General features: G+C 41.3%; 1 protein-coding gene across 1 annotated transcript; it reads left to right on the top strand.

Annotated features, from left to right (window-relative positions):
- Positions 1-426: 426 nt before the first annotated feature.
- Positions 427-26,890, top strand: NDUFA13 (NADH:ubiquinone oxidoreductase subunit A13). The gene is made up of 5 exons (XM_040320573.1): positions 427-585; positions 5,684-5,762; positions 20,133-20,204; positions 25,807-25,876; positions 26,716-26,890. Exons 1-5 carry the CDS (start codon positions 492-494, stop codon positions 26,833-26,835), a joined length of 435 nt encoding a protein of 144 aa, XP_040176507.1. The 5' UTR covers positions 427-491; the 3' UTR covers positions 26,836-26,890.
- Positions 26,891-27,585: the final 695 nt, after the last annotated feature.

Raw genomic sequence — 27,585 nt, 5'->3', positions numbered from 1 at the left:
AACGAAGGGGGTTTATGTGCCCAGTAAGCAAGTGGTTAAAGTAACACAGAGCTGTATCGCAAAAAATGGCCTGGTCGTGTAAATCTTCTGGAGCTGAAGTGGTTAACAAAAAGTACCAGAAAAGCCTGGTCTTCAAGTGGTTAAATGGAAAAGCCAAGAAACTTTTTGGTCTTTGTACATCTTCAAGATAATGTTATAAATGTATACTTTCACATAAAATGATGCTCTAACTAACACTATAGGGAAAATGGTCGTCGGATAAAGCGAGCACTATGCAATTACGTGCTTCCACGCATAGCTTGGCGGTGTTTCATCACTGTCAGATATGAGTGTGGGGTGTAGCAAGATGGCGGCGACGAAATGTCACTTCCGTTACCAATTCGGACGGAACATCGGAAGTCTGACACAACAAATATGACGTCGGACGCCGACGTGACGTGACAGCGTCAGGTTCCCGATAGGTCAGCCCTCGGTGCTGTGCGGCGAGGAAGATGGCTGCGTCCAAGGTGAAGCAGGACATGCCCCCTTCAGGGGGATACGGCTCGGTGGATTATAAAAGGAACCTGCCTCGCCGGGGCTTTAGCGGTGGGTGTTCTTGCATGGCCCAGGCCCTCTCAGCTATTAGACTCGGGCTAGTTATTAAGTACAGGGGACATGTTTCTGTTATTAGCTGTGGTTTTCTGTGCTGTATTTTGGTAAATGGTGACTGGAATGTGCCATGGTCAGCACAGACATTTGTATGTTTTTTTATTATGCTGCTTCCACACCTGAGTGTAACTGAAATGCCTGTTTGCAAATATCTGACACAAAATTCCAGTTCCATTATTACTTAATGGCACCCCCCAAACGCAGCAGTTCTGTGAAAAATGCTTTTGGCTCAGTGCAAAAAATGTGGTACGTGGGCATGTTTGCTGCGCAACAGGCAGACCATCGAAAGTCATTCGCCTGGCTGGCAAACGCTTTACGCAAAATGGGGCGCTTTGCTGTAATCAGATGTGAACGTAGCCTTACAGCTGTCACATTCACACTGGAGTGGTGTGCTGACAGGATGGTAAAAAAAAATGCTGCTACCCGCATCTTTGGAGCGCTGTTTACTGCTCCTTCACCGCTGCTGCCCATTGAAATCAATGGGACAGCGTGGCTTTACCACTGGCAATACGCTGCTGCAGCAGCGTATTGGTGGGTGGTTTTACCCCCTGCTAGCAGTCGAGAAAGGGTTAAAACCACCCACCAATACGCTGCTGCTGCACCGCATATCCGCCCATAGCGTCGGCAAGAAAAATAGCGTAGTTTTACCACCGACGTTATGAGCGGCTCAGTGTGAAAGGGGTCTTAAAAGTAAAATAGTAACACCTTAGCTTACTAAAGTGTAATTTATGCGCCCCCCCCCCCCCCCCCCTGTACAGTCAAGCCGAATGTTGGTCGTTTCAATAGAACCCTGCCGACATTCGGTCCATGTGTATGGCAGCCAGTCCAACCGACTCCTGTCATAGGCTCCTGACTGAAAAAGGTCTGCTGCCTGGCTCCCAATCGGCGCTCTTAGCCAATGGCAGAGAGCACTGACCGGAGTGTTCTGCCAGGATCGGATAAAAAACGAACAGTCGGTCCGTCTTCATCCGATTTCCCCCATAGAGGAGAGCTGAGCTCTGACTGGTCTGTTCCTGCACAGTGAGCAGAGACCGACCTGTCATCCACCGACTCAGCGGGGATCAACAGAGCGATCCCTTCTAAGCAAGCGGAGTGGACATATGTGTGAAAGGGGCCTTGGAGACTTTTTCTTCTTGCAGATTGCGTTGCGTGTAATAGACTTCAATTGACCTACACTATATATATATATATATATATATATATATATATATATATATATATATATATATATATATATATATATATATATATATATATATATATATATATATATATATATATATATATATATATATATATATATATATATATATATATATATATATATATATATATATATATATATATATATATATATATATATATATAATTTTTTTTTTTTTTTTTTTTTTTTTTTTTTTTTTTTTTTTTTTGCTAATAAGAAATTATGACCGTTCTGTTCATGGAGTACAACTTTGATGCGACTTGGCACTCAAGTAGCATCAAAGTACTGCAGGAACCTTTGTATCCAAAGTCACATGTTAGGTTAAAGAACTGCATCTTTGCCATTCTGAAGCTTCCCTCCAACCACTTTGCATATTTTATATATAAAGTTGCATCAAAGTAGTGCAGGAACGTTTCAAAGTCACCGCAACTTTAAGTCGCATAAGTGAAAATCGATGGGCTGTGACTTGTCATGCAACCTTATATCCAAAGTCGCATGACAAGTTACACTAGTGGAAACAGAGTCTTAAAGGAGTTGTGCGAGAGCTGATTGGGGAGAGAACCCCCCCCAGCAGAGAAAATGTTGTGAATAGACAAGCTGCGTGCTAAGCTCCCTCCCCTAAACAAATGTATCTCATATGTTTGGAAAATTTCTCAGAAGTGACTCATGCTGATAAGAGGAACAAAGCACCAGAGAAACACCTAGAGCTTTGGAGAGAGATAAGTAAACACTACGGATATACAGTATGTGCTTTGCTTAGATTCCATTACTGAGGTTTACAACCGCTTTAACTTATTCACAAGTCAAAACTATGTCACATCCTCTGTCAGGTCTAATTTCTTGTAGCATTTACTGATTCTAGCAACTTGAAGGCGTTTAGATCCAGTGTACAAACTGGGCGTAGGATTGAAGAAACTCAATGTAGGTTAATTTTAAGATCAACATACTGTACTTTTTTTATTTAGCGATTATTGTTTGCTCTTAAAGTGGAAGTTCAGCCATAACCTAACTAACTCGAAAGCTACTCGCAGCCACATCATCTAACCCTGTGAAGTAGAGCTGCACGATTCTGGGGAAAAATGAGAATCGCGATTCTTTTGCATAAAATGAAGATTACGATTCTCTCACGATTCTTGAGATTGCGATCTTTTCGCGATTAATCGTGCAGCTCTAATGTGAAGAAGAAATCGCTATACATGCCTGTCTGAATCCGGTCCGGTCTCCAGCAGTGGATAGGGTGTGCAAGAGAGAATGGACAATGACTGGGATATTACGTCACAGGGTTACTATGGGGCTTCTGTTGTCAGCTGCCTCTCCTGCACACACCTACACACTGAAGCCACCGCTGACAGCTTAGCGTGGGACCAAACCGTAGCAGCTGCAGAACAGGTAGGTATAGGGATTTCCTTTTTACAGGGTTAGATAGATTAGGTTTAGAATGTGACTGAGTAGTTTTATAGCTAGATTCAGGTAGAGTTAGGTCGGCGTATCAGTAGATACGCCGACCTAACTCTGAATTTGCGCCGACCTAGGTTTAAGTGTATTCTCAAAGAGATACACTTAAACCTATCTAAGGTACGACGGCTTGCGCCGTCCTATCATGGGGTGCAATATTTTGGGTGGCCGCTAGGTGGCGCTTCCATTGCGGTCGGCGTAGAATAAGTAAATCACTAGTTACGCCTATTCACAAACGTACACCCGGCCGACGCAGTACAGATACACGCCGTTTCCGTAACGCATTATCAGGCCTATAGTTATTCCATCTATTAGATGGAATAGTAATGTTAAAGTATGGCCGCCGTTCCCGCTTTGAAATTCGAAAATTTTACGTTGTTTGCATAAGTCGTCCGTGAATAGGGATTTACGTCCACGTCGAAATCAATAGGCCCGTGCGGCGGACTTAGCCGCAATGCACACTGGGAAATGTAGGCGCCCGGCGCATGCGCAGTTAAAAAAAAAAAAAGTCAATCACGTCAGGTCAAGCCTCAATATCATAAAACACGCCCCCTCAGACAAATTTGAATTGGGCGCCCTTAACGCCCGCCCGCTTTAGGCTACGCCACCGTAACTTAGCAGGCAAGTACTTTGAGAATCAAGTACTTGCCTCGCTAACTTACGGCGGCGTAGCCTAAACACGCTAAGCTACGCCGCCGCAAAGTTGCGGCCATCTCTCTGAATCTAGCTATTGGAGTTAGTTTTTGGCGGAACTTCTACTTTAAGCCTAAATGACCATCATGGAATATATCCAGCAGATGGTTAGAGGTTTTTCCACTTCAAGGGGTTGTAAAGGTAAAAAAAAATGTTTTCCTAAATGGCTTCCTTTACCTTAGTGCAGTCCTCCTTCACTTACCTCATCCTTCCATTTTGCTTTTAAATGTCCTTATTTCTTCTGAGAAATCCTCACTTCCTGTTCTTCTGTCTGTAACTCCACACAGTAATGCAAGGATTTCTCTGGTGTGCAGTGTCATGCTCGCCCCCTCCCTTGGTCTACAGGAGAGTCCAGACGCCCACGAACGCAGCTCCTTTCTCTATCTGCAATGTAGAGTGTCCTGACTCTCCCGTAGTCCAAGGGAGGGGGCGAGCACGACACTCCACACCAGGGAGAAAGCCTTGCATTACTGTGGGGAGTTACAGACAGAAGAACAAGAAGTGAGGATTTCTCAGAAGAAATTAGGACATTTAACCACTTGACGACCGCCGCATGTACATATACCTCCACAGAATGGCACGTACAGGCAGATGGGCGTACCCGTACGTCCCTGCCTAGACGTGGGTCCTATCAGGACCCCCCCCCCCCGGTACATGCGGCGGTCATCATCGTCTGGGAGCGATCCGGGATGAGGGGGCGGCTATTCGTTTCTAAAAACCCCCCCGCCACCCCCCCCCACCCCCGTGATCGCTCGCCGGAGCTGAAGAACGGGGAGAGCCGTATGTAAACACGGCTTCCCCGTGCTTCACTATGGCGGCGCATCGATCGTGTCATCCCCTTTATAGGGAGACGCAATCGATGACGTCATTCCTACAGCCACACCCCCCTACAGTTGTAAACACACACTAGGTGCACCCTAACTCCTACAGCGCCACCTGTGGTTAACTCCCAAACTGCAACTGTCATTTTCACAATAAACAATGCAATTTAAATGCATTTTTTGCTGTGAAAATGACAATGGTCCCAAAAATGTGTCAAAATTGTCCGAAGTGTCCGCCATAATGTCGCAGTCACGAAAAAAAACGCTCATCGCTGCCATTAGTAGTAAAAAATTTTTTTTTATAAAAATGCAATAAAACTATCCCCTATTTTGTAAACGCTATACATTTTGCGCAAACCAACCGATAAACGCTTATTGCGATTTTTTTTTTTTTTTTTTTGCATTTTTGCATTTTTGCATTTTTTTTTCAAAATTGTCGCTCTATTTTTGTTTATTGCGCAAAAAATAAAAACCGCAGAGGTGATCAAATACCACCAAAAGAAAGCTCTATTTGTGGGAAAAAAAATACGTCAATTTTGTTTGGGAGCCATGTCGCACGACCGCGCAATTGTCTGTTAAAGCGATGCAGTGCCGAATTGCAAAACCTGGCCTGGGCCTTTTAGCTGCCTAAAGGTCCGGGGCTTAAGTGGTTAAAATCATTCGAAGGATGAGGTAAAGGAAGCTATTTAGGAAAATAAAATGACCTTTACAACTCCTTTAAGGATCTCAATAAGGTGTCCATTTTGGGCATTGTTTATAGAATGCAAGTATATGCTTTCATCAGAAAAAATTCTTGCCCATCTGTGTATTTTTTGTCTAAAAGAGTTTTATAATATTGTAAATAATGTCTCTATTTTTGCAGGTTATACTATGTTTGCTATGGGTATAGGAGTCATGGTGTATGGACTTTGGCAAGTTGGCAAGTGCAATAGAGAAAGGAGGTATCTGAAATTCTGTGTACTGCTGAATCGTTAATCTAATATGTATGCTTTATTATATGCATGCTCGGTTTCCTATTTACAGTCCGAAAACTAAAACAATTAAACCAGCAGACATGACACATAAAGGGGGTAAAAAACACAATACAATTATTTAATAAATGCGATATGGGAAGAAAACACAAACCAAGAGGGTGTCCATAGAGCTAAAATGTGGATATGGGATAGCTGAATGCAGGGCTCAACAAATCCCGGTCGCCATGGCGACTAGAAATAGCCTCCAGGCGACTTGGCTTGGAAGGTGACTTTTTTTTTTTTTATGAAGTCCCCAGCTCTTCCTTGTGTGAGCTGGCGCCATCTGGTGGTGGCCGTTGGTATTACAAGTTAAGCATTACAAGTTAAACAGCAATTCTAATGTCGTTTTTCACTATTTTCACTGCCATCTTCTTCCCTCTAATTGGAACCCCCAAACATTATATATATTTTTTATCCTAACACCCTAGAGAATAAAATGGCGATTGTTGCAATACTTTCTGTCACGCCGTATTTGCACAGCAGTCTTACAAGCACACTTTTTTGGGAAAAAATTCCTTTTTTTTTTTTTCTAATTAAAAAAAAATAAGACAACAGTAAAGTTATCCCCATTTTTTTTAATATAATGAAAGATAATGTTACGCCAAGTAAATTCATATCCAACATGTCACGCTTCAAAATTGCGTCCGCTCGTGGAATGCGGACAAACTTTTACCCTTTAAAATCTTCATAGGCGACGTTTAAAAAAAAATCTACTGGTTGCATGTTTTGAGTTAGAGGAGGTCTGGGGCTAGAATTATTGCTCTCGCTCTACCAATCGCGGTGATACCTCACATGTGTGGTTTGAACATCGTTTACATATGCGGGCGCTGCTCGCGTATGTGTTCGCTTCTGCGCACAAGCTCGTCGGGACGGGGTGCGTTTTCTGGCTCCTAACTTTTTTAGCTGGCTCTGGCTCCTAACTTTTTTAGCTGGCTCCTAGATTATAAAGCAAATTTGTCAAACCCTGGCTGAATTAATTTGGAAGAGTCTAAACACCATGCAGTAATGTCATGCTTTTTTACGGCTGACTCAGTCACTGGATGTCATCTTATTTTCCGTTTCCCTAATTCTCTTTCAGGACAGCAAACGTAGAGATGATTGGTTCCTCCCTCTACAGGAAATGAGCAGAAAGTGTAAAAAAAATAAACTAAAAGACCATAATACTGCTGCGGCATATCTCAAAAGTTAGATTTCTTTTTTTAGTCCTATTTGCAGTTGTGATGCAAATGGGTGCATATGCCCCATTCTGAATCTTAACGCACGCTGTCTGCATCTGTGTACAGTAGGTTTGCATGGAATCTACAAGGTCATTCATTGTGTCTTCCTTTTTTGTTTTTTAATTGTCCATCTGGGAGACACTTGGGTCTCTGGACATGAGCATGTCCCCTTCTTTTCATTGGATCTGCACTAGTGACACTACTAGGTGCTTCCTTTTGATATGTTCACTGCACTTTCGATATTGGCTCCTGTGCCCACGGTGCATCCACATAATGGCATATCTGGATGATCTTCTAGGGCAGTGGTTCTCAACTCCTGTCCTCAGGGCCCACTAACAGGCCAGGTTTTATGTATTACCTTGGGGAGACGCAGACTAGAATACTGAATTCACTGAGCAGCAAGTGATATCACCTGTGATGTATTTCAGTTATCTTGGAAACCTGACCTGTTAGTTGGTCCTGAGGACAGGAGCTGAGAACCACTGTTCTAGGGGAACAATCAGAAAAGTTTGTCACTTTATATCCAACAGACTGTTCAGACTCAACAAAGCATTGTTGGATCCTGACCCTTCAGAGGTTGCGTTGGAAGGAAGTTACTCACTGCTTTGAGTTTCTGGATCTCAATTTACATACTGCTCAGTCTGGAGATTTTCTTCCACGGGATAAGCTCCTGACTCTTCTTCCATATTCGAACTGTGCAGTCCAAGAGCTGTTCACTCGCCACTGCATAAGGGTTCGGGGGACTTATTTGAGGCAGTTGTGCATCCCTAATTCCACTTCAGACTGTCACAATTCAACATTCTTGCTGCATGGGACAAGAAGCCACAATCTGGACCTACAGATGCACCTGACACCCAGGACCAGGTTGTCTTTGTCCCGATGGCTGGGGAATCTTCCTTTAGGTCTGCAAGATTCAAACAAATTATGTCAGTCTGACTGGCTGGGGAAAAGTCATTGCATACCCCTTTGGTGCCTGGGTCTTTGTCTCAAGAAGAAGCTTGTCTCCAGATCAACATACTGGAGCTTGGGGTCATTTGGTTATCTTACACTTAACCTCTCAACTGCAAACTCATCCAATCACGATTTAGTGCCACAGCTCCTCATCTGCTTTACTAGGTTGAAGATCAAGGGCATTCTGGACTGACCCAGGAGGGCATGGTACTTGAACATACTCGGCCTCCTGGCGAACACTCTGTGGGCCCTTCTGGATCCTAAAGAATTCCTGGCATTAAACCCAAAGACAAATGTTGTATATTGCGGCTTGGCAATCATTTAGATGTGGTGGCTGCATTTGTTTTGTGTGTGTGTGTGTGTGTGTGTTTGTAACCTGGTGATCTGGCCAGCAACACGCCTCCTGTATTGGAGTGTCCTCACTCTGGATGAATTGACACAAAAGACAGCAGCATTTCCAGTCATGGGGGGGAGGTAGTGTTTCACGCCGAGCGTATGCATATATGCGTCCTCGGCTTTCGGGGGTTATACCGGGATGATGCCTGCAGAGTACCTGTCACCACCTATTACTGTCACAAGGGATGTTTACATTCCTTGTGACAGCAATAAAAGTGATCAAAATGTAAAAAGAGAAAAACACACAATTTAATATTATAAAAGAGAAAAAAATTTAAGCGCCCCCCCTCCCTGCGAGCTTGCGCAACAAAGAAAACGCATACGGAAGTTGCGCCCACATATGAAAGTGGTGTTCAAATCACACCTGTGAGGTATTGCCGCGATCGTCAGAGCGAGAGCAATAATTCTAGCACTAGACCTCCTCTGTAACTCTAACCTGGTAACCATAAAAAAAAAGTTTAAAGCGTCGCCTATGGAGATTTTTAGGTACCATAGTTTGTCGCCATTCCACGAGTGCTTACAATTATAAAGCGTGACATGCTTGGTATCTATTTACTTGGCGCAACATCATCTTTCACATTATGCAAAAAAATTGGGCAAACTTTTTCATTTTTTTTTTTTTTAATTCATGAAAGTACATTTTTCCCAAAAAGATGCGTTTAAAACACCGCCGCACAAATACCGTGTGACATAAAATATTGCAACAACTGCCATTTTATTCTCTGCTAAAAAAAATATATATAATGTTTAGGGGTTCCAAGTAATTTTCTAGCATAAAATACGGATTTTAACTTGTCTACACCAAATTAAATGTCATAAATGGGCTTAGGCATGAAAGGGTTAAATATACTAGCAGATTTGTATACATTTTGTAGAACCTTTTGTATAAATAAAGCTATAATATTAGGGCTCTTTCATATGGGCAGTCCAGACTCCGCTTTGCTCAGTGGGGGATCGATCCGCTCTGAGCAGGCGGATGACAGGCCCGTCTCTGCTTACTGTGCAGAAACTGATCTGTCAGTCTCTCTCTATATCTCTATCTCTCTATATCGATCTCTATCTCTCTATCTCGAATGGCCGCCTGAAAAACTGACAAATTGGCCTAAAGAACTCCTGCCAGTGTTATGGTTTGTCTCATCCCTGTAACTGATGCATCTTGGAGAGCTTGTGCTTTTGAAAAATAGATTTTCTGGCTTGATCACCAGCTGAAAATGAAGGGGGTGGGGGAGATGAATGAATCCAGCCATAACATCTAAGACAGGGCTCGACAAATCCCGGGCGCCAGGTCGCCATGGCGACTAGAAATAGGGTCCTGGCGACTTGGCTTGGAAGGGGCTGGCGCCATCTGGTGGTGAGCCGTTGGTATTACAAGTTAAGCATTACAAGTTAAACAGCAATTCTAATGTTATTTTTCACTGCCATCTTCTTCCCTCTAATTAGAACCCCCCAAACATTATATATATTTTTTATCCTAACACCCTAGAGAATAAAATGGCGATCGTTGCAATACTTTCTGTCACGCCGTATTTGCGCAGCGGTCTTACAAGCGCACTTTTTTTGTGAAAAAATTACACCTTTTTTTAATTAAAATAAGACAACAGTAAAGTTATCCCCATTTTTTTTTATTTTTTTTTATTTTTTTATATTATGAAAGATATTACACCGAGTAAATTCATACCCAACATGTAACGCTTCAAAATTGCATCCGCTCGTGGAATGCCGACAAACTTTTACCCTTTAAAATCTTCATAGGCGACGTTTAAAAAAATCTACAGGTTGCATGAGGGCTAGAATTATTGCTCTCGCTCTACCAATCGCGGCGATACCTCACATGTGTGGTTTGAACACCGTTTACATATGCGGGCGCTGCTCACGTATGTGTTCGCTTCTGCGCGCAAGCTCGTCGGGACGGGGCGCGTTTTCTGGCTCCTAACTTTTTTTACCTGGCTCCTAGATTCCAAGCAAATTTGTCAACCCCTGATCTAAGAATTGGTAAGCTGCAATAAAATGTTTGCTTTTAAGGTTATTACTGCTTAACTACATAACGCAGTTCTATGGCAGCAGGTTGGCTCTCCTGCGCGAGAGCACGTAGGCTCTTGAAGCGGCCACTAGGGGGCCCGGCGGTCGCGTTCACCGCCGGGCACCCGCGATTGCTCGTTACAGAGCGGGGACTGGGAGCTGTGTGTGTGAACACACAGCTCCCGGTCCTGTCAGGGGAGAAATGCTTGATCGTCTGTTCATACAATGTATGAACAGTGATCGGTCATTTCCCCTAGTGAGTCCACACCCCCCCCCTACAGTTAGAACACACCCAGGGAACATACTTAACCCCTTCCCCGCCCCCTAGTGTTAACCCCTTCCCTGCCAGTGGCATTTTTATAGTAAGCAATGCATTTTTATAGCACTGATCGCTAAAAAAATGCCAATGGTCCCAAAAATGTTTCAAAAGTGTCAAGTGTCCGCCATAATGTCGCAGTACCGGGAAAAAAAACGCTGATCGCCGCCATTACTAGTAAAAAAAAAAAAAAAATGTATAAAAATGCTATAAAACGACCCCCTATTTTGTAAACGCTATAACTTTTGCGCAAATCAATCTTTTTTTTTTTTTTTTTTTTTTAGGAAAAATATGTAGAATACGTATCGGCCTAACCTGAGGGGGAAAAAACTTTTTTATATATTTTTGGGGGATATTTATTATGGTAAAAAGTGAAAAAATATTCTTTTTTTTTTTTTTTTCAAAATTGATGCTCTATTTTTGTTCATAGCGCAAAAACTAAAAACCGCAGAGGTGATCAAATGCCACCAAAATAAAGCTCTATTTGTGGGGGAAAAAAGGGCGCTAATTTTGTTTGGGAGCCACGTCGCACGACCGCGCAATTGTCAGTTAAAGCGACGCAGTGCCGAATCGCAAAAAGTGCTCTGGTCTTTGACCAGCAATATGGTCGGGGCTTAAGTGGTTAAACAGCATGGCTGTTGAAACCTGAGTCCCTTGAGTTAGCAGACTGTCCAGTTCTGTCATTCCTAAGCTAAGCTATCCTAGCACAAGGTGTGGGGCAATGAAATTGTACCCAAGATACCTAGGATCTCAGCCTGTTTCTATAGGCTCTTCTAAAACTGACCTTTGATTCTTTTGAGAGATACTCCTCTGTCAACACTCATCCACAAGGTTGCTTCTGCATTGCCATTACTTCTGCAGGGCGAGTTGGGGTCCCCTTTCTTGTTCTACATGGAAACAAGTTTGTATTGAGCCCTAGGTCTCCTTTTTGGCTACGGTGGTTTCCTCCTTTCACATTAAACAGGATGTTGTTGTACTTTCTTCCCTCTGTCCTGCTCCATTGGATTTTCTCCATTGTACTGGATGTTGTATGAGCCGTTCTAGTCTTTCTCGGGAATGACTTCACTTTCTTTTCATCATATCTGAAGGTCCCTGTGAGTGACTGCCTAACTCTTGTTACATCATTTCTAGATGGCCTAGGCAGTTATTTATTCAAACCTATAAGGTGAGGATAAGATTTTTTCCATTTGCTATCAAGGCACACATCATTAGATCAGTTGGCGCCTCCTTTTTTTTTTTTTTGGCATTGGGCATCTATTTCCTAGAGATACTGAAGCCAGGCCCTATATCTTCAAAAGGTGACTACTTTAGTTCTTGGGACCCAGGGAGTTATTATACCTGCCTTATGCAATAGCCCTGTAGACCCAAAGAAAAAGTTTCAATTCTTCAGATCACATGTGTCATACATGTCAAGGGACTCCATTTCATGTGGCACTCGCATTCAAGGCCTTTCTTTTTTTTTTAATAGCCAGAAAGTGGCTCTCGCTCCCTGCTCACCACTGCCACTTGTAAACACAGAAGCCTTCTGTGTTTGAAAAGACAGCTTTCCTCTTGGCTCTCACAGATCCCTGCCTGCCCAAGGACAATGGAGGTGCAGGGTGGGATGGGGTATCGCAAAGTAAACTGCACTGATATACCCCCCCCCCCATCTGTACCCAAATGCAGATGCCAACCAATAATCTCCCGGCAAGTGAGAGAGAGGCTGTGGTAGAGTCAGGCTGGGTTCGTTGAGATGCGAGGAAGCTTCTTTTTTGGGGTCAGGGAGAGATGAGGGCTGTGAAGGGAGATGTGTACAGAGGTAGAGTAAGAGGGAGAGTGGTGTAGAGGCCATGGGCACACCCCCAAACCCTGCACTCAGTGTAAAGCGTACCCCAGAAAACGTCACTTTGTACACAGCGCATTCCTGAATGCACTCCTAGTATTTCAATAACATCCTACTGTACAATTTTGCCACACCCATTGTTCAATGGGGGGGGGGGGGGGGGTAGTTACCTTCCTGCAGCTATTCTCTGAGGGGAAAAAAGCCCTTGATAAATTGATATAGTTTTACAGATGCAACCGGGCCTTTGGGGGCAACCACAATGGTGATATGGCCAGCAATACAATTGAGTTTGACACCCCTGCTTTAGATATTCAAAGATGTCTAGTCTGCTATCTAGAAGCAACTCAATCTTAAGTATCTAGTAATCTTCTTATTGGTTTCAGTGGTACAAGTAAGAGCTTACAAACCTCCCAAGGCCATTGCTGCCAGACAGATTAAACAAGCTATAGCCTTTGTTTTCCAACAAGTATTTCAAGTGCCTCCTTAAAGTGAATTCTGGGGGCGTGGCCTGGCCGTGATCGGAGATGGCAGCTTGAACGGAGAGCTCCCACCACCGCAGAATTAAAGCGGAATATATTTGCTCCGGTAAGAGGATTGACCGTGCCGACTCATATAGCTAAAATCCCTGATCCCCGGGGATCAGAATAATACCAATCCCGACTTTCAATTCAGGATTTTTGGCGGTGATTTTGGAATCTGAACTTTGGTACCCAGACCCGCAATGGCTAACCCTCAAAGCATCCCTATGGGGATCATTGGAACACAATCTACCGGTATTATCCCGGTCCCCGTACATGATGGAAATGGGGCAAATACAGCCATTCTTCTATCACAATCCCCCAGCCTTAATGATCTTCTCTCAGTGTCTGCAGATATTAAATCTACCCTCACAGCTGCCATTGCGGACTTAACCCTGGAAATACGCGCAGTTACAGCGCGAGTACAGGAGGTGGAGAAAGTTACTGCGCAACAGGGAAAGGCACTGCGTCATGTTAATAACAAAACAGATGCCAATACAATGCGCCTAAGAGATATGAATCGCCATTTAGAGGATTTGGAAAACAGAAGCAGGAGGCATAATGTGAGAATAAGGGGTCTGCCCGAGACAGTGGATATAGACCAGCTTTCCCCTGTGGTTACGGAAATGTTTAACAATTTACTGGGTCGCCCTCCACTCACTTCTGTTCACATGGAACGTATACATAGAGCGCTTCGTCCAAGGGGCAGAACAACAGATCCGCCTAGAGATGTAATTTGCCATGTAGACGACTTCCAGCTTAAGGAAGGCATTCTTAGAAATGCGAAGCTCAGGTCAAACTTTGCTTTTGAGGGTCACCCTATCTCCTTTTATCAAGACTTATCCCCCATAACACTGCAAAACAGGAGAGATGTGCGACCCCTGTTAGAGAAGCTGCGTGACAAGGGGATTACATACAAATGGAAATTTCCATTCGGTTTGCAGGCTAGTAATCAGGGGCACACGGCAATACTAAGAGTTCCTGAAGAACTCCAAGCTTTCTGCAAATCGATGGGCATAAAACTATTGGATCTGCCAGATTGGTACGCCGATTTCCGTATAGGGAGCCCCACCAAGGAAGTTGCTAAGGAGGAATCCATGGAGACGACTCATTCAAGATTCCGGAGACGTCGATCCCAGTCAAACGATGGCAGAGCTTCATCATCAGCTGATGCGAACACTACTCCACGATCTGCGACGTCACCGAAAGCAAGAAGATCAAGAAAGGAATATTGATTTAATGTCATGATTTTCTTGGTCTCCCCCTGTCATATTTAATGCTCTCACCCCCTCTCTCTTTGTTCATCTTTTTTCTGAAATATCTTCAAATATGGAGTGGTGTGTAGGGACCTTCTTTCTGACTATATTTCTATTCTGTTTATCTGGGATTCTTAGATCTTATAGTCATAATTTATATGATACATTTTTGATCATTTCTGAATTTTGAGTTTAACTGATGTACCTATTTATTATTTACTAGAACACGGTTAAGGTATTGGATTTTGCATTCCTTGCTGGGATCTCATAAATTATTTCCAGATCGACATAAAAATTGGATTGTCGGTGTGTGAAAGGATTTCCTAAGCAATGATTTAATATACTAGTTATGAATTCTTACTGTTGATTTAAGTTCAAGGTTAGTATTTACTCCGCCTTATGCGCACACATTTTACATTAAACACTTCTGTGGCGGTGGATGGCTGTGGAGTTTTGGTTGCTAGTTTTGTGATTGGCCTTATTCCACCCCCGGATAGCAATTGTCTGTCTACTTCTCCCTGTGAGAAAAGGGCAAGAGATTATTGCTACACTTCATTTTCTATCAATTCCTCCTGTAGGAAGGTTTTTGATAGTACTGTTCTTCTTTTTTTTATTAGATACCCCCTCTATAGATCCCTCTTCTTTTTTTTTTTTTTTTTTTTTTTTTTTTTCAGGGGAGTGAGATCTGTTTGCTCACTTCCCATTCCATCCTTCCCCTTGGTCCTTTGACTGACCCCCTTACGTTTGGTCTTTCCTGCCGCATATCCCTTTGACGAGAGATATGTCTTCTACTACTGGCAATAAGGTTGTTCCGGCACGAAAAATCAGAATATATTCTATTAACATAAAAGGCCTTAATGTACCGGAAAAGAGGTCGAAACTATTATTACTACTCAAAAAAACTAGATCCGATATAATATTTGTACAAGAAACACATTTTAAGACTGACAACTTCCCAGCATTTACAGACAAAAGATTCCCCCATATGTTTCATGCAACTAACCCGAATTCCAAGAGCAGAGGTGTTTCCATTTTAATATCAAAATACTGTCCATTCCAAGTTTTGGATACTAAATTGGATACAGAAGGCAGATACATATTTATAAAGGGCACACTATATAACAAACAAATAACTTTAGGTAATATTTACGCCCCTAATAGACTTCACGCCCCATTTTTTTAAAGATGTATTAGAATCCCTTGAATCTTTTGCTGATGGCATGGTTATACTGGGTGGGGATTTCAATATAGCTCTCAATCCCCTTCTAGACACGTCATCAGGCTCTTCCAAAACACCATATAAAACACTGAATCTAGTCAAAAAATTGATGCACCGTCTATCATTGCATGACTCATGGCGCACTTTAAATCCTTCTACAAAAGACTATACTTACTATTCCCCGCCGCACAACTGCTATTCAAGGTTGGACTACTTTTTTATTTCCCAGGGAGACCTGGAATCCCTAATCGACACATCTATAGAGCCCATGGTTTTATCGGATCACAATCCCATCTCTATAAGTTTGACGATGGAGGACAAACCTGCTCCACGAAAAACTTGGAGACTGGATACTTCATTACTCACTGACAAAGGAGTGGTTCAAAAAATAAATTCTTTGCTTTCATTGTACTTTAAGGAAAATTCTACACCTGATGTGCATCACTCGACTACTTGGCTGGCCCATAAATGTGTAATTAGAGGGGAGTTTATTTCATTAATGGCAAAACGTAATAAAGACAGGAGGGTACATATTAAAAACCTCACCGATAGAATTGAGACTTTGGAAAGAAGTCATAAACAGTCCCTTAATTCGGATATACTCGAGGAACTGACTAACACCAGGAAGGAATTGCTTGAGATATTGGAAAAAAAAATAAAAAGAAATAATATATATTCACAGAAATTCTTCTATGAATATGGCAATAAGACCGGTAGGCTCTTAGCCAACTCACTGAATACATCAAAAAGGAAATTTGATAATATTCACTCTATAATGGATAAAAAGGGTAAGAAACTCACGAGTACCTCTGATATCACCAAGCAATTCCAGATTTACTACTCGGATCTGTATAATCTAAATTCTATGGATCCAGCTAACAAATTAAAATCGAGAACTGAAATGATTGCGGAATTTCTTGCATCCTATTGCCCTAATCCTATTTGTCCGGAAGTAGCCAAGGATTTGGATAAACCATTGGAAGTATCCGAAGCCCTTGTTGCTCTTGATCAACTTAACGTAGGTAAAAGTCCGGGTCCTGACGGGTTTCCTGTCAACTATTACAAAACCTTTAGTGACGTCATAATTCCTAATTTTGTATTGGCGTTCAATTCTCCCCCTGCTCAATGGTCGACCTTTCAAGACCTACTAGAAGCTCATATAGTGCTCATTCCCAAACCTAATAAAGATAGTAACCTAGTATCCAATTACAGGCCAATTTCACTCCTAAATGTGGATATCAAGTTATACGCAAAAATTTTAGCGAACCGCATCTTACCCCTTTTAAAAGATTTGATTTCATTGGATCAAGTGGGCTTTACTCCGGGGAGGGAGGCTAGGGACAATACTACCAAAGCCCTATGTATTCAAAACTGGCTTTTAGAAACGCAGCTTCCTGGGTTCATGCTCTCCCTTGACGCAGAGAAAGCCTTCGACAGGATTGCTTGGGATTACATGCACGCAACTTTGGGGTTTTTAGGCTTTGGAGATCGCATGTTGCAGTTCATAAAACTTCTTTATTCATCCCCAAGGGCAAGGATCAAGGTTAATGGATGTCTGTCGGAGGCTTTCTCTGTTTCAAATGGGACACGTCAGGGATGCCCATTATCGCCAATTATTTTTATTTTAATACTAGAACCTTTTCTTTGTAGAATTCGATCCAACAAGGATATAGTGGGTATAAGTATTAAAGATAAACAATACAAACTAGCTGCATTTGCCGACGATGTGCTGCTTTTTCTGTCAAAACCCATAATTGCTCTCCCCAACCTACTAAAAGATTTTTCAATGTTTACTTTTATATCTAACTTTAAAATCAATTTGGCTAAATCAAGAGCACTTAATATCTCACTGCCCAATGACGAGATGGCACTGTGTAAACAGAACTTCCCTTTTATTTGGGTGGACGAGGAACTATCTTACTTGGGCATTAATATTTCTCCGGATATTAATAACTTATACAAGGCTAACTTCTTACCATTATTGAATACAGTCAGATCAGATTTATTGAAATGGGACAAAGGTATGTTTTCATGGTTCGGTCGTGCGAACATACTGAAAATGAATATTTTACCTAGGTTTCTATATCTATTCCAGACTCTCCCCATAACCGTTCCAGGTTCTTTTTTCAAGTCATTTAGACGGATTTGCCTAAACTTTATTTGGGGGGGGAAACAGCCACGAATTAAATGGGATAAATTAACCACGCCAAAACTAATGGGAGGCATTGGAGTCCCGGACTTACGCAAATATTATTGGGCCAGTCACTTGTCCAGGATAGTAGATTGGCATGTGCATGTTAATTTGAAGGATTGGATTTACTTAGAAGAAATTTCTTGCCTTTCAAATGTACCTATAAGCCACTTACCATGGACCATTCCTAAAAAAATCCCTAGGTGCATCAAGTCACATCCTGTAACGGGAACTTCCCTGAAAATCTTTAGACATCTGTGCAAAGCTATGGATTTGTCCTCAATATATGGACCAATCACTCCTATAACCCATAGCCTCGAAATTCCTTTTCCTAACACTGGCTCGACTCCTTCTGACACCTCTTCCACAATGAAATACAGGGCGGCGGACTTCTTCAAAGACCGTGCTCCCATTTGTTATGAATCCTTTAAATCCACCAATCCTGGATGCAATATATCCGATTTATACTTTAACAGAATTTCTGATTTTCTCAAGAAATTAGATCCTGTGACTGGATGGTTTAGACCCAAAACGCTGTTTGAATCCGTCTGTTTGAGTGGTTTCCCTCAGAAACACCTAATATCTCTTTTACACACCCTTCTTAATTCATCCATTGACCTCCAAGCAGATTTCACAAACCTCAAATGGGAAGAGGATCTTCAGATATCAATAACATCTGAAGACTGGTCAACTATTTTCAGACGTATACACAAGGGCACGTTAAACGTTTTGACTCAGGAAAATGGGTATAAAATTTACTCGAGATGGTATAGAACCCCGTCAATTATTCATAAATTCAGTCCAGAAACATCCCCGCTGTGTTGGAGATGCAATAGTGCACCTGGTACTTTGTTACACATTTGGTGGAAATGCTCCGCTTTAACCCATTTCTGGAAAGAAATCCATAGATTAATAACACAAATTACTACTTATGAACCGGATTTTACTCCAGAACAATTTTTGTTACACCTTTCTAGCCTCTCACATTCCACCTATAAGAATACCATAGTTTTGCACCTAATTAACGCGGCGAGATTATGTATCCCAATTAAATGGAAACAAACTACACCACCTACAATTCCCGACTGGATCCACAGGGTTAATCACATTGCCAGCATGGAAGAACTGATACACCAGTCAAGAGATTCTTCTAGTGTTTACATAGATAAATGGTCATGTTGGATACATTTTGCGGAATCTACCGAATATGGTATTTTGTTGAAGTCATGAACATTAAAAACAAAATATTCTGTCTTTTCAATGTTGAGGAGAAAGAGTTTTCTCTCACCTTTTATAGGAAAATAGACCAGTTATAGATATTCTGTATTTAAAAGTCTAGACCGAATATACACCCTTCTCTAACTTACTCTCTCACTTTTCCCTATGTAGTCCTTGTTATTATTTTTTTGTTTTGAATGACAATTCATTTGATGTACTGTTTAATGCATTTTTTTTTTCAACATTTAGGTATGCTACTGCTGAAAAGTCTTATCTGGCATTTGCATAATATATGTTGTTTCAATAAGAAATGTTTGTAAACTTATATTCTGAAAATCTAATAAACAGAATTCAAAAAAATAAATAAAGTGAATTCTACCACATCTTTCAAACTTCATAGGCAAGAAAGGTAGGAGCAAGTCTGCAGGGGGCAGTGTGGTCTAGCTAAGATACCTTTAGTCAAACTCTTTAGAGGTTCTTTTGCAATGGGACAGGCAAAATTCTAAGGCAGTTTTGGCAGAATTCTACAGGTAGTGGTCCCACCTTGAGGTAGGATTTATTACTTTCTTCTCCTCTCGTTGCTTTCCTGGAAGATGATTGGGGAAATTCCCAGTTGGCCTTACCAGTAATGGCATTTCTAGTGGTTTTTCAGGACAAGTCTATTTCCCACTTTTTTCTTATGGTTATTTTATACTTTTTTTTTTTTTTCCCCTTTTACACTGATGGAGGCTACTTTTATCTCATCTGAGGAATGAGGGGGTGGGAGGATTTGGTGGTTTCTGCTTGCATTTCCTGTAGAGGGAGGATCCAATCATCTCTTGGGTTGTTGTCCTGGTCCACTCTGACTCAAAATGCAACAAATTACATGCTGTCAACTACATTATAGTCCCCCCTACTGAGTGATGGCATCTGTTAGCTGAAAGTCCTGGTTTCTCAAACTATATTAATCTATTTCCCACAGAGAACGATTTCATTGATATTCGATTAAATGTGCATCCGATACTCTATACTTCTAGAACCCCTTGCTAAACTATATACCCAAAAACTCTTTTTTAATAAACTAGTAGTGTTCACTTTAATTTGTAATATTCATGGTAAGGCTGTTCACTGTTATATTTCCCTTTTCTGTAATGACGATCATCTTACCTCTCTTTTTTTTTTTTTTTTCCATCCAGGCGACTATACATTGAAGAGCTAGAGAGTCGAATAGCACTGATGCCTTTAATCCAGGCAGAAAATGATAGGAGGTAATTCCTTTTTATCTGTACTCTTTCCCAGTTAAGACATTCTGTCCTTATTGGTGTACTACTTTAAATAAAATGTTATATCATTTTCACCTATGTCGACAACCATTTTAGCCTCTAAACTATTATAAGTGGATCAAAGGGTAGGTGTGCATAGGTTTTTGTACTGTCTGAGCCCTTCCTGCCTCCGGCTGCAATTGTTGCAGCTCAAATTAAAGTTGGAATCGCCTTTTTATAAGCTTGTGATATGTTACAAATAAGACTGCAACTAACGATTATTTTCATAATCGATTAGTTGGCCGATTATTGTTTCGATTAATCGGATAATAGCCTTAAAAAAAAAAATTGCATTTTTTTTTTTTTTTTGGGCCAATTTGTTGTTGGGCAGAATAAAAAACACAAATTGCCGCAAAAACACATTACATGCTTTTCTGCAGCTTCTCAATTGAAGTGTATTAAACAAAATGGCACCGTTTTGCGTTAAAGTCCTTGCCCTTTCCAAATACCGTACGCAGCAGCTAAAAAAAAAAAAATCATGGATGTGAACGTGTCCCATAGGAAAACATGTAAAAGAACTGTATTGTGTTTCTGCAAAAAGCACCAAAAAACAGAGGTGTGAACCCAGCCTGAGATGTTTAGTAACATAATGGGGTTAAAAAACAAAAATAAGTACAAAGAGCAAATCGCTATTGTAAGGGGTTAATTTTTTTTTACTGTGAGACAGTGACTGTAATATTTACAGTAGCCATTTGCTTTTTTTGTACTATAAAGGGCTAATTTTAGTTTTTTAACCCCATTATGTTACTGGCCGATTAATAGATTATGAAAATTGTAATCGATTCATTTCATAATCCATTAGTTGTTTCGGCCCTAGTTGCAAAACACCTTTGTGACACTGTGGTCATGTGCCTTATACTAGACCTAGGAAATGATTTGGTGAATAGCTTTGGAGGCACTGCCCCCGAACTAGGATACAGTGCATAGGCAGGGAATGGTGGCTTCCATCAGTGCTTTTATCATTTGGAAGTTTTGCTTTGCAACAGTCTTATAGTAAAACATATCACTTAAAATCTGTGGCTACATACTGCTAAATAGATGTTCAAAAGTGAGTGTCGCGTACATGGGATTCAGGTTGTGTAAGAGCAGTTTGTAAAGCAAGCTAGTAAAAGGCATTTGAAAAGCTTACAATGAGCTACTTGTGGCTTTCAGTTTGGGAATGTTAAAGGGGTTGTAAAGGAGATTATATATATATATATATTTTTTCCCCCTAAATAGCTTCCTTTACCTTAGTGCAGTCCTCCTTCACTTACCTCATCCTTCGATTTTGCTTTTTAAATGTCCTTATTTCTTCTGAGAAATCCTCACTTCCTGTTCTTCTGTCTGTGACTCCACCCAGTAATGCAAGGCTTTCTCCCTGGTGTTGAGAAAGCCTCTTGAGGGGGTGAGCAGGAGTGTCAGGACGCTCTCTACTTTGCAGATAGAGAAAGGAGCTGTGTGTTAGTGGGTGTTCTGACACTCCTGCTTGCCCCCCTCAAGAGACTTTCTCCACACCAGGGAGAAAGCCTCACATTACTGTGTGTAGTTGCAGACAGAAGAACAGGAAGTGAGGATTGCTCAGAAGAAATAAGGACATTTAAAAGAAAAATGGAAGGATGAGGTAAGTGAAGGAGGACTGCACTAAGGTAAAGGAAGCTATTTAGGTGGATTTTTTTCTTTTACCTTTTTTACAACCCCTCAGATAATTGGAGTGCTGTCACTTTAGGCCGCTAACAAGAAGTGCTGAAATGCACTAAAAGCCTGTTGAAAACCATCTAATGGCACTACCATTGAAATCTGTGCTTACTTTATCCAAACTGGAGCTAAAGATTTCTTTAAAGGTTTCAGGAAGGCTGGTTGATGCATACAAGCTTTGTAAATGACTGCTGTACAAGCTGAAGCTAATCTGTATGAGTTCATTGGTGTGTGAATCTTTTGCACAGTATACATAAAAGCCAGCCTGGACAAATCCTGGTCACCATAAATGGGGGGGGGGGGGGGGGGGGGGGGGAACATTTTCAGGCAACCAGAGGTTTGAAGGGATTTAAATTTTGTTGACTGCAGTTACATAAGCAGCCACTAGATGGCACCTAATAGAAATGGTGTTTCATCAATCGCTGAACATTCCCTATATGGAAATGCCTGTCTTGCAGACTACCATAGACAAAAGTCCAATCTACACACGTCAAACAGTGCAGAAAATTATAAATGCTGGAAAATAGAGCCGCATCCTCAAAGTTTGTGTACCCAATCCTTTATAATACTGCGGTAATCTAAAATAAAACATTTTTAATATTAGACAAAGATAACTGTGTCCCATACACCACAAGACTTCTCCTGTAGTTTAAAAATAAAATAACTTACAGAATGTTAAATTATGTTTTAGTTTCAAGTTGAAATTCAGATTTAATGGCCAGAACATTTACCTATGACATGCATTAGGTTAGTTATTTAGAGGTAAATGTATGTTTTAATAGTTAAATAATGGGGCATATTTTTGAAGAATAATGCTGGACTTCAAGGCTGACATCTGGGTTTCATCTGGTTTAGTTATCAGTATGGTGGATGGGTTGGTGTTCAGGCATCATAAAGTGTGAATTCTCCCACACACACGCGCACACACATATGCACACACGCCATTATTTTACCTCCGATCTATAGATGCACTGATGCATCCATCGTATTTGTGGCAGCAAGATCCTGCGCACTTGTGGTAGTGACTGGTCTGTAGTCTCGCTCCCGGGCATTTGTGGGATTTTGCCGCCATATTGGTTGCATCCCAGCACATGCGTGGTAGTTTAAGGCTCCAACCTCTGCGGCCAATGTCCCATCATCTTAAATCCTCACCCTCATCACCAACCTTGCCTTTCTGTAAAGGGCACACTTTAGCTTGTATGTACAGTGCCTTGCGAAAGTATTCGGCCCCCTTGAACTTTGCGACCTTTTGCCACATTTCAGGCTTCAAACATAAAGATATAAAACTGTAATTTTTTTTTGAAGAATCAACAAGTGGGACACAATCATGAAGTGGAACGAAATTTATTGGATATTTCAAACTTTTTTTACCAAATAAAAATCTGAAAAATTGGGCGTGCAAAATTATTCAGCCCCTTTACTTTCAGTGCAGCAAACTCTCTCCAGAAGTTCAGTGAGGATCTCTGAATGATCCAATGTTGACCTAAATGACTAATGATGATAAATAGAATCCACCTGTGTGTAATCAAGTCTCCATATAAATATTAAGGGGATTAGTCCAGTACGGGGAGGGTTTTTTTTTTTTTTTCTTCTTTCCCTCCCTCTCTTTCTCTCTCATCTCTACTTGTCTCTTTCTCTCTTTCTCCGTCCTCTCCTCGCTCCTCTGTCTCTCTCTTTCCCTGTTCATCCTATGGGCATTTACATTAGGGAGTAAGCCGTGTTAAACTGTGTACGCTCCAGGGAGGGTATCCCTATGTTACTAGGTTAAGTGGGAGACGGAGATAGGGAAGGGTTTAAGGGAGCGAAAGAAGGGGTACTATATATATTGACCAAAATAGGGGACTATAAGGAGACCATGTATGTGTTGTTATTTGTATGTTAAGTTATAATGTGTAAGAATGTTATGTCGATGCTTGATGTATGTCAAAAATATATTTAATAAAAATTTTAAAAGGAAAAGTCTCCATATAAATGCACCTGCACTGTGATAGTCTCAGAGGTCCGTTTAAAGCGCAGAGAGCATCATGAAGAACAAGGAACACACCAGGCAGGTCCGAGATACTGTTGTGGAGAAGTTTAAAGTCGGATTTGGATACAAAAAGATTTCCCAAGCTTTAAACATCCCAAGGAGCACTGTGCAAGCAATAATATTGAAATATAAGGTGTATCAGACTACTGCAAATCTACGAAGACCTGGCCGTCCCTCTAAACTTTCAGCTCATACAAGGAGAAGACTGATCAGAGATGCAGCCAAGAGGCCCATGATCACTCTGGATGAACTGCAGAGATTTACAGCTGAGGTGGGAGACTCTGTCCATAGGACAACAATCAGTCCCTGTATACTGCACAAATCTGGCCTTTATGGAAGAGTGGCAAGAAGAAAGACATTTCTTAAAGATATCCATAAAAAATGTCGTTTAAAGTTTGCCACAAGCCACCTGGGAGACACACCAAACATGTGGAAGAAGGTGCTCTGGTCAGATAAAACCAAAATCGAACATTTTGGCAACAATGCAAAACATTATGTTTGGTGTAAAAGCAACACAGCTCATCACCCTGAACACACCATCCCCACTGTCAAACATGGAGGTGGCAGCATCATGGTTTGGGCCTGCTTTTCTTCAGCAGGGATAGGGAAGATGGTTAAAATTGATGGGAAGATGGATGGAGCCAAAAACAGGACCATTCTGGAAGAAAACCTGATGGAGTCTGCAAAAGACCTGAGACTGGGACGGAGATTTGTCTTCCAACAAGACAATGATCCAAAACATAAAGCAAAATCTACAATGGAATGGTTCACAAATAAACATATCCAGGTGTTAGAATGGCCAAGTCAAAGTCCAGACCTGAATCCAATCGAGAATCTGTGGAAAGAACTGAAAACTGCTGTTCACAAACGCTCTCCATCCAACCTCACTGAGCTTGAGCTGTTTTGCAAGGAGAAATGGGCAAAAATGTCAGTCTCTCGACGTGCAAAACTGAGAGACATACCCCAAGCGACTTACAGCTGTAATCGCAGCAAAAGGTGGCGCTACAAAGTATTAACTTAAGGGGGCTGAATAATTTTGCACGCCCAATTTTTCAGTTTATTTGGTAAAGTTTGAAATATCCAATAAATTTCGTTCCACTTCATGATTGTGTGCCACTTGTTGATTCTTAAAGATATAAAACTGTATTTTTTTTATTTTTATGTTTGAAGCCTGAAATGTGGCAAAAGGTCGCAAAGTTCAAGGGGGCCAAATACTTTCACAAGGCACTGTATGTATTCATTCACTGCTTGTCTGGTGGCAACTCCCTTTGGTATTGAGCAAGGATCTCTATATTGTGAATTTCCATTTTATGGTATCCTAGTTCTTACAACATCAAGGTATTTTAAACACTTGTGTACAAATGAACAATTTTCCCGTGTGTGTGTGTGTTTTCTTTGTGAGAGCATATGGGTCAGTACTGTGAGTGAGCACGTGGCTCAGTAATATGAGGCTGAGAGAATATATCGGTCAGTACTGTGTGTGTGTGTGAGAACATGGGTATATGAATCGGTACAGTCTTTGTGGGATTGTTTAAAAAAAATGATGGTTGGGATAAGACTATGAGGTAAAGGGGAAATGCTGTGAGATTGAAATGGTAAACACATTTAATGTACAGGTGTTTCTGAAGATATCTCCCCTAGATTTGTGACCTTCATTGTCCTAATTCTAACAGCCCATACTAGCCAGTGTAGGCAAATTATAATATCAGAAGTAAACTTTATTTTTTCTTGTCTAGATTGCTGGGTTTAGTTTATGGATAGTATTTGTGAAAAATTATTATGGTGAATATGATTGTTTTTGTCTGCGCAAAGTTTCGACCTCAGTAACTGCTTTTCTTTTAAAAGGGTGATACGGACTTTACGAAAAAATTTGGAAGAGGAGGCCATTATTATGAAAGATGTCCCAGGCTGGAAGGTAGGAAATTCAGTTTGAGTTTCTTTTTTTTTTTTATTAAAGGGGTTGTAAAGGCAGAATCAATCAAACTTGGTTAACAAATCAGGATGAGAGAGTAGTGGGGGCCAAACCACAGCTTGGTGTCTGAATGGACACACCAAGCTGCAGCTCGACTCAGGTGCTCCCTTAGCAAGCTGCTTGTTGTGGGGGCACTCAACAGGAGGGAGGGGCAAGGAGCTCCAGCCAGGGACCTGAGAAGAGGATCCAGTCTGCCCTATGCAAAATCACTGCACAGAGGAGGCAAGTATAACATGTTGTATTTAAAAAAAAAAAAACGAGACTTTACAATCCACTTTAAGGACGGGGCCAGGCCAATGGGTAAGCAGAAGTGGAGGCCGCCTTGGGTGCTTCAGCAGAAGATGGGCATGAAATGTCAGATCATGCAACTTATGTTGCTAATGTAGCTCACAGTTCATGATGTGGGGGGAACACACGCTGGCTTTTTTGCCTTGGGTGCTAAAGGATCCAGTCCCAGCATTGAGAATATGGGTTTGACTTGAGTGAAATGTGAATGGGTAGTGTTTTCTTTAATGGCAATGTGTTTCTCACTCATAAGTTGCTACAAGGCACAGTGATATGGGGGGGGGGGGGGGGGGAAAAAAGGCTTCTATTTGGAGTACAAGGTCACATTAGGCAGTGTAATACTTTGTATTTTATAGTGTTGCTGTTAATGATAGAAAAACTTGGTACAATACATTTTAGTTGACTTAAACCATTTTCAGTACAGTGCTAAATGGTTATTTTTGTTTTATTTTTGTTGTCACAAGGTCTGTTTTTTACATGTGATGTTTCTCTGACAGGTTGGAGAATCTGTTTTTCATACAACCCGCTGGGTGCCCCCTATTTTAGATGAGCTGTACAACCTACGTTCCAAGGAAGATTTTGATAATGAACAACATGGTTTCAGGTGGTATGTTTGAACCCCCTCCATCTTGACTGCAGTTATAACATAAAAAAATAAAACTTTAATTCAAATACTTGGCTCTCAGATCTCTCATTTGCATATTTAAACATACGTTTTGGTTATTTCTGGGGGCTAATCATTTTTTGGTTCTCCAGAGTACAGCGCTATTATATGCCAATATACTTAGACTTACAGAAGACATTCGTGAAACACCAACAAGCACCCCCTTCCACGTGTTACTTTTTCTACATGAAATTAAACCATTTAAAATTCACTTTATGCATCGTAGTATCCCCACAATCTGCCCTATCAACCATTTCATTTCAAATGCATTCTTTCCTCAAAACACGGAGGTTAATCTGTAAATTTTCTGATGACCAAACTTTAACATTTTGCTAAAAGCCAGCAGCTAAGCTCTAATTTTATTCTCTAACCACCCCCCCATTCATACTCTGACATATGCAAGGAACTTTGACATGACTTTCACAGGTAAAGCTGTGTGGGGTGTTTTCATTGATCTGACAATTCTTTGCCGTTTCTATACAATACAATTTCCTGGCCAACGCCCTTCGGACAGAAGTCCTATGCTTTGTGCTCAGAAAATCTGATCGTGTGTACCAGGCTTTAGACTGGGATGCCATTAACCACTTCAGCCCTGGAAGAATTGGCTGCTTAATCACCAGAGCATTTTTTTCGGCATTGCGTCACTTTAACTGACATGGTGCAACGTTGTACCCCCAAAAATTGACTTCCCCTTTTTTCTTTT

This window comes from Rana temporaria, chromosome 1, assembly GCF_905171775.1.
Source record: "Rana temporaria chromosome 1, aRanTem1.1, whole genome shotgun sequence".
NCBI classification, from domain to species: domain Eukaryota; kingdom Metazoa; phylum Chordata; class Amphibia; order Anura; family Ranidae; genus Rana; species Rana temporaria.
The sequence above is the reverse complement of the archived record's forward strand: the minus strand, read 5'-3'. Positions and strand labels throughout refer to the sequence as shown.

Coding starts and splice junctions, on each gene's coding strand:
- NDUFA13 (XM_040320573.1), top strand. CDS start 492: ATGGCTGCGTCCAAGGTGAAGCAGGACATGCCCCCTTCAGGGGGATAC. Junction 5,763..20,132: donor AAGTGCAATAGAGAAAGGAG/GTATCTGAAATT, acceptor TTTTCCATCCAG/GCGACTATACATTGAAGAGC. Junction 25,877..26,715: donor AAGATGTCCCAGGCTGGAAG/GTAGGAAATTCA, acceptor TTTCTCTGACAG/GTTGGAGAATCTGTTTTTCA.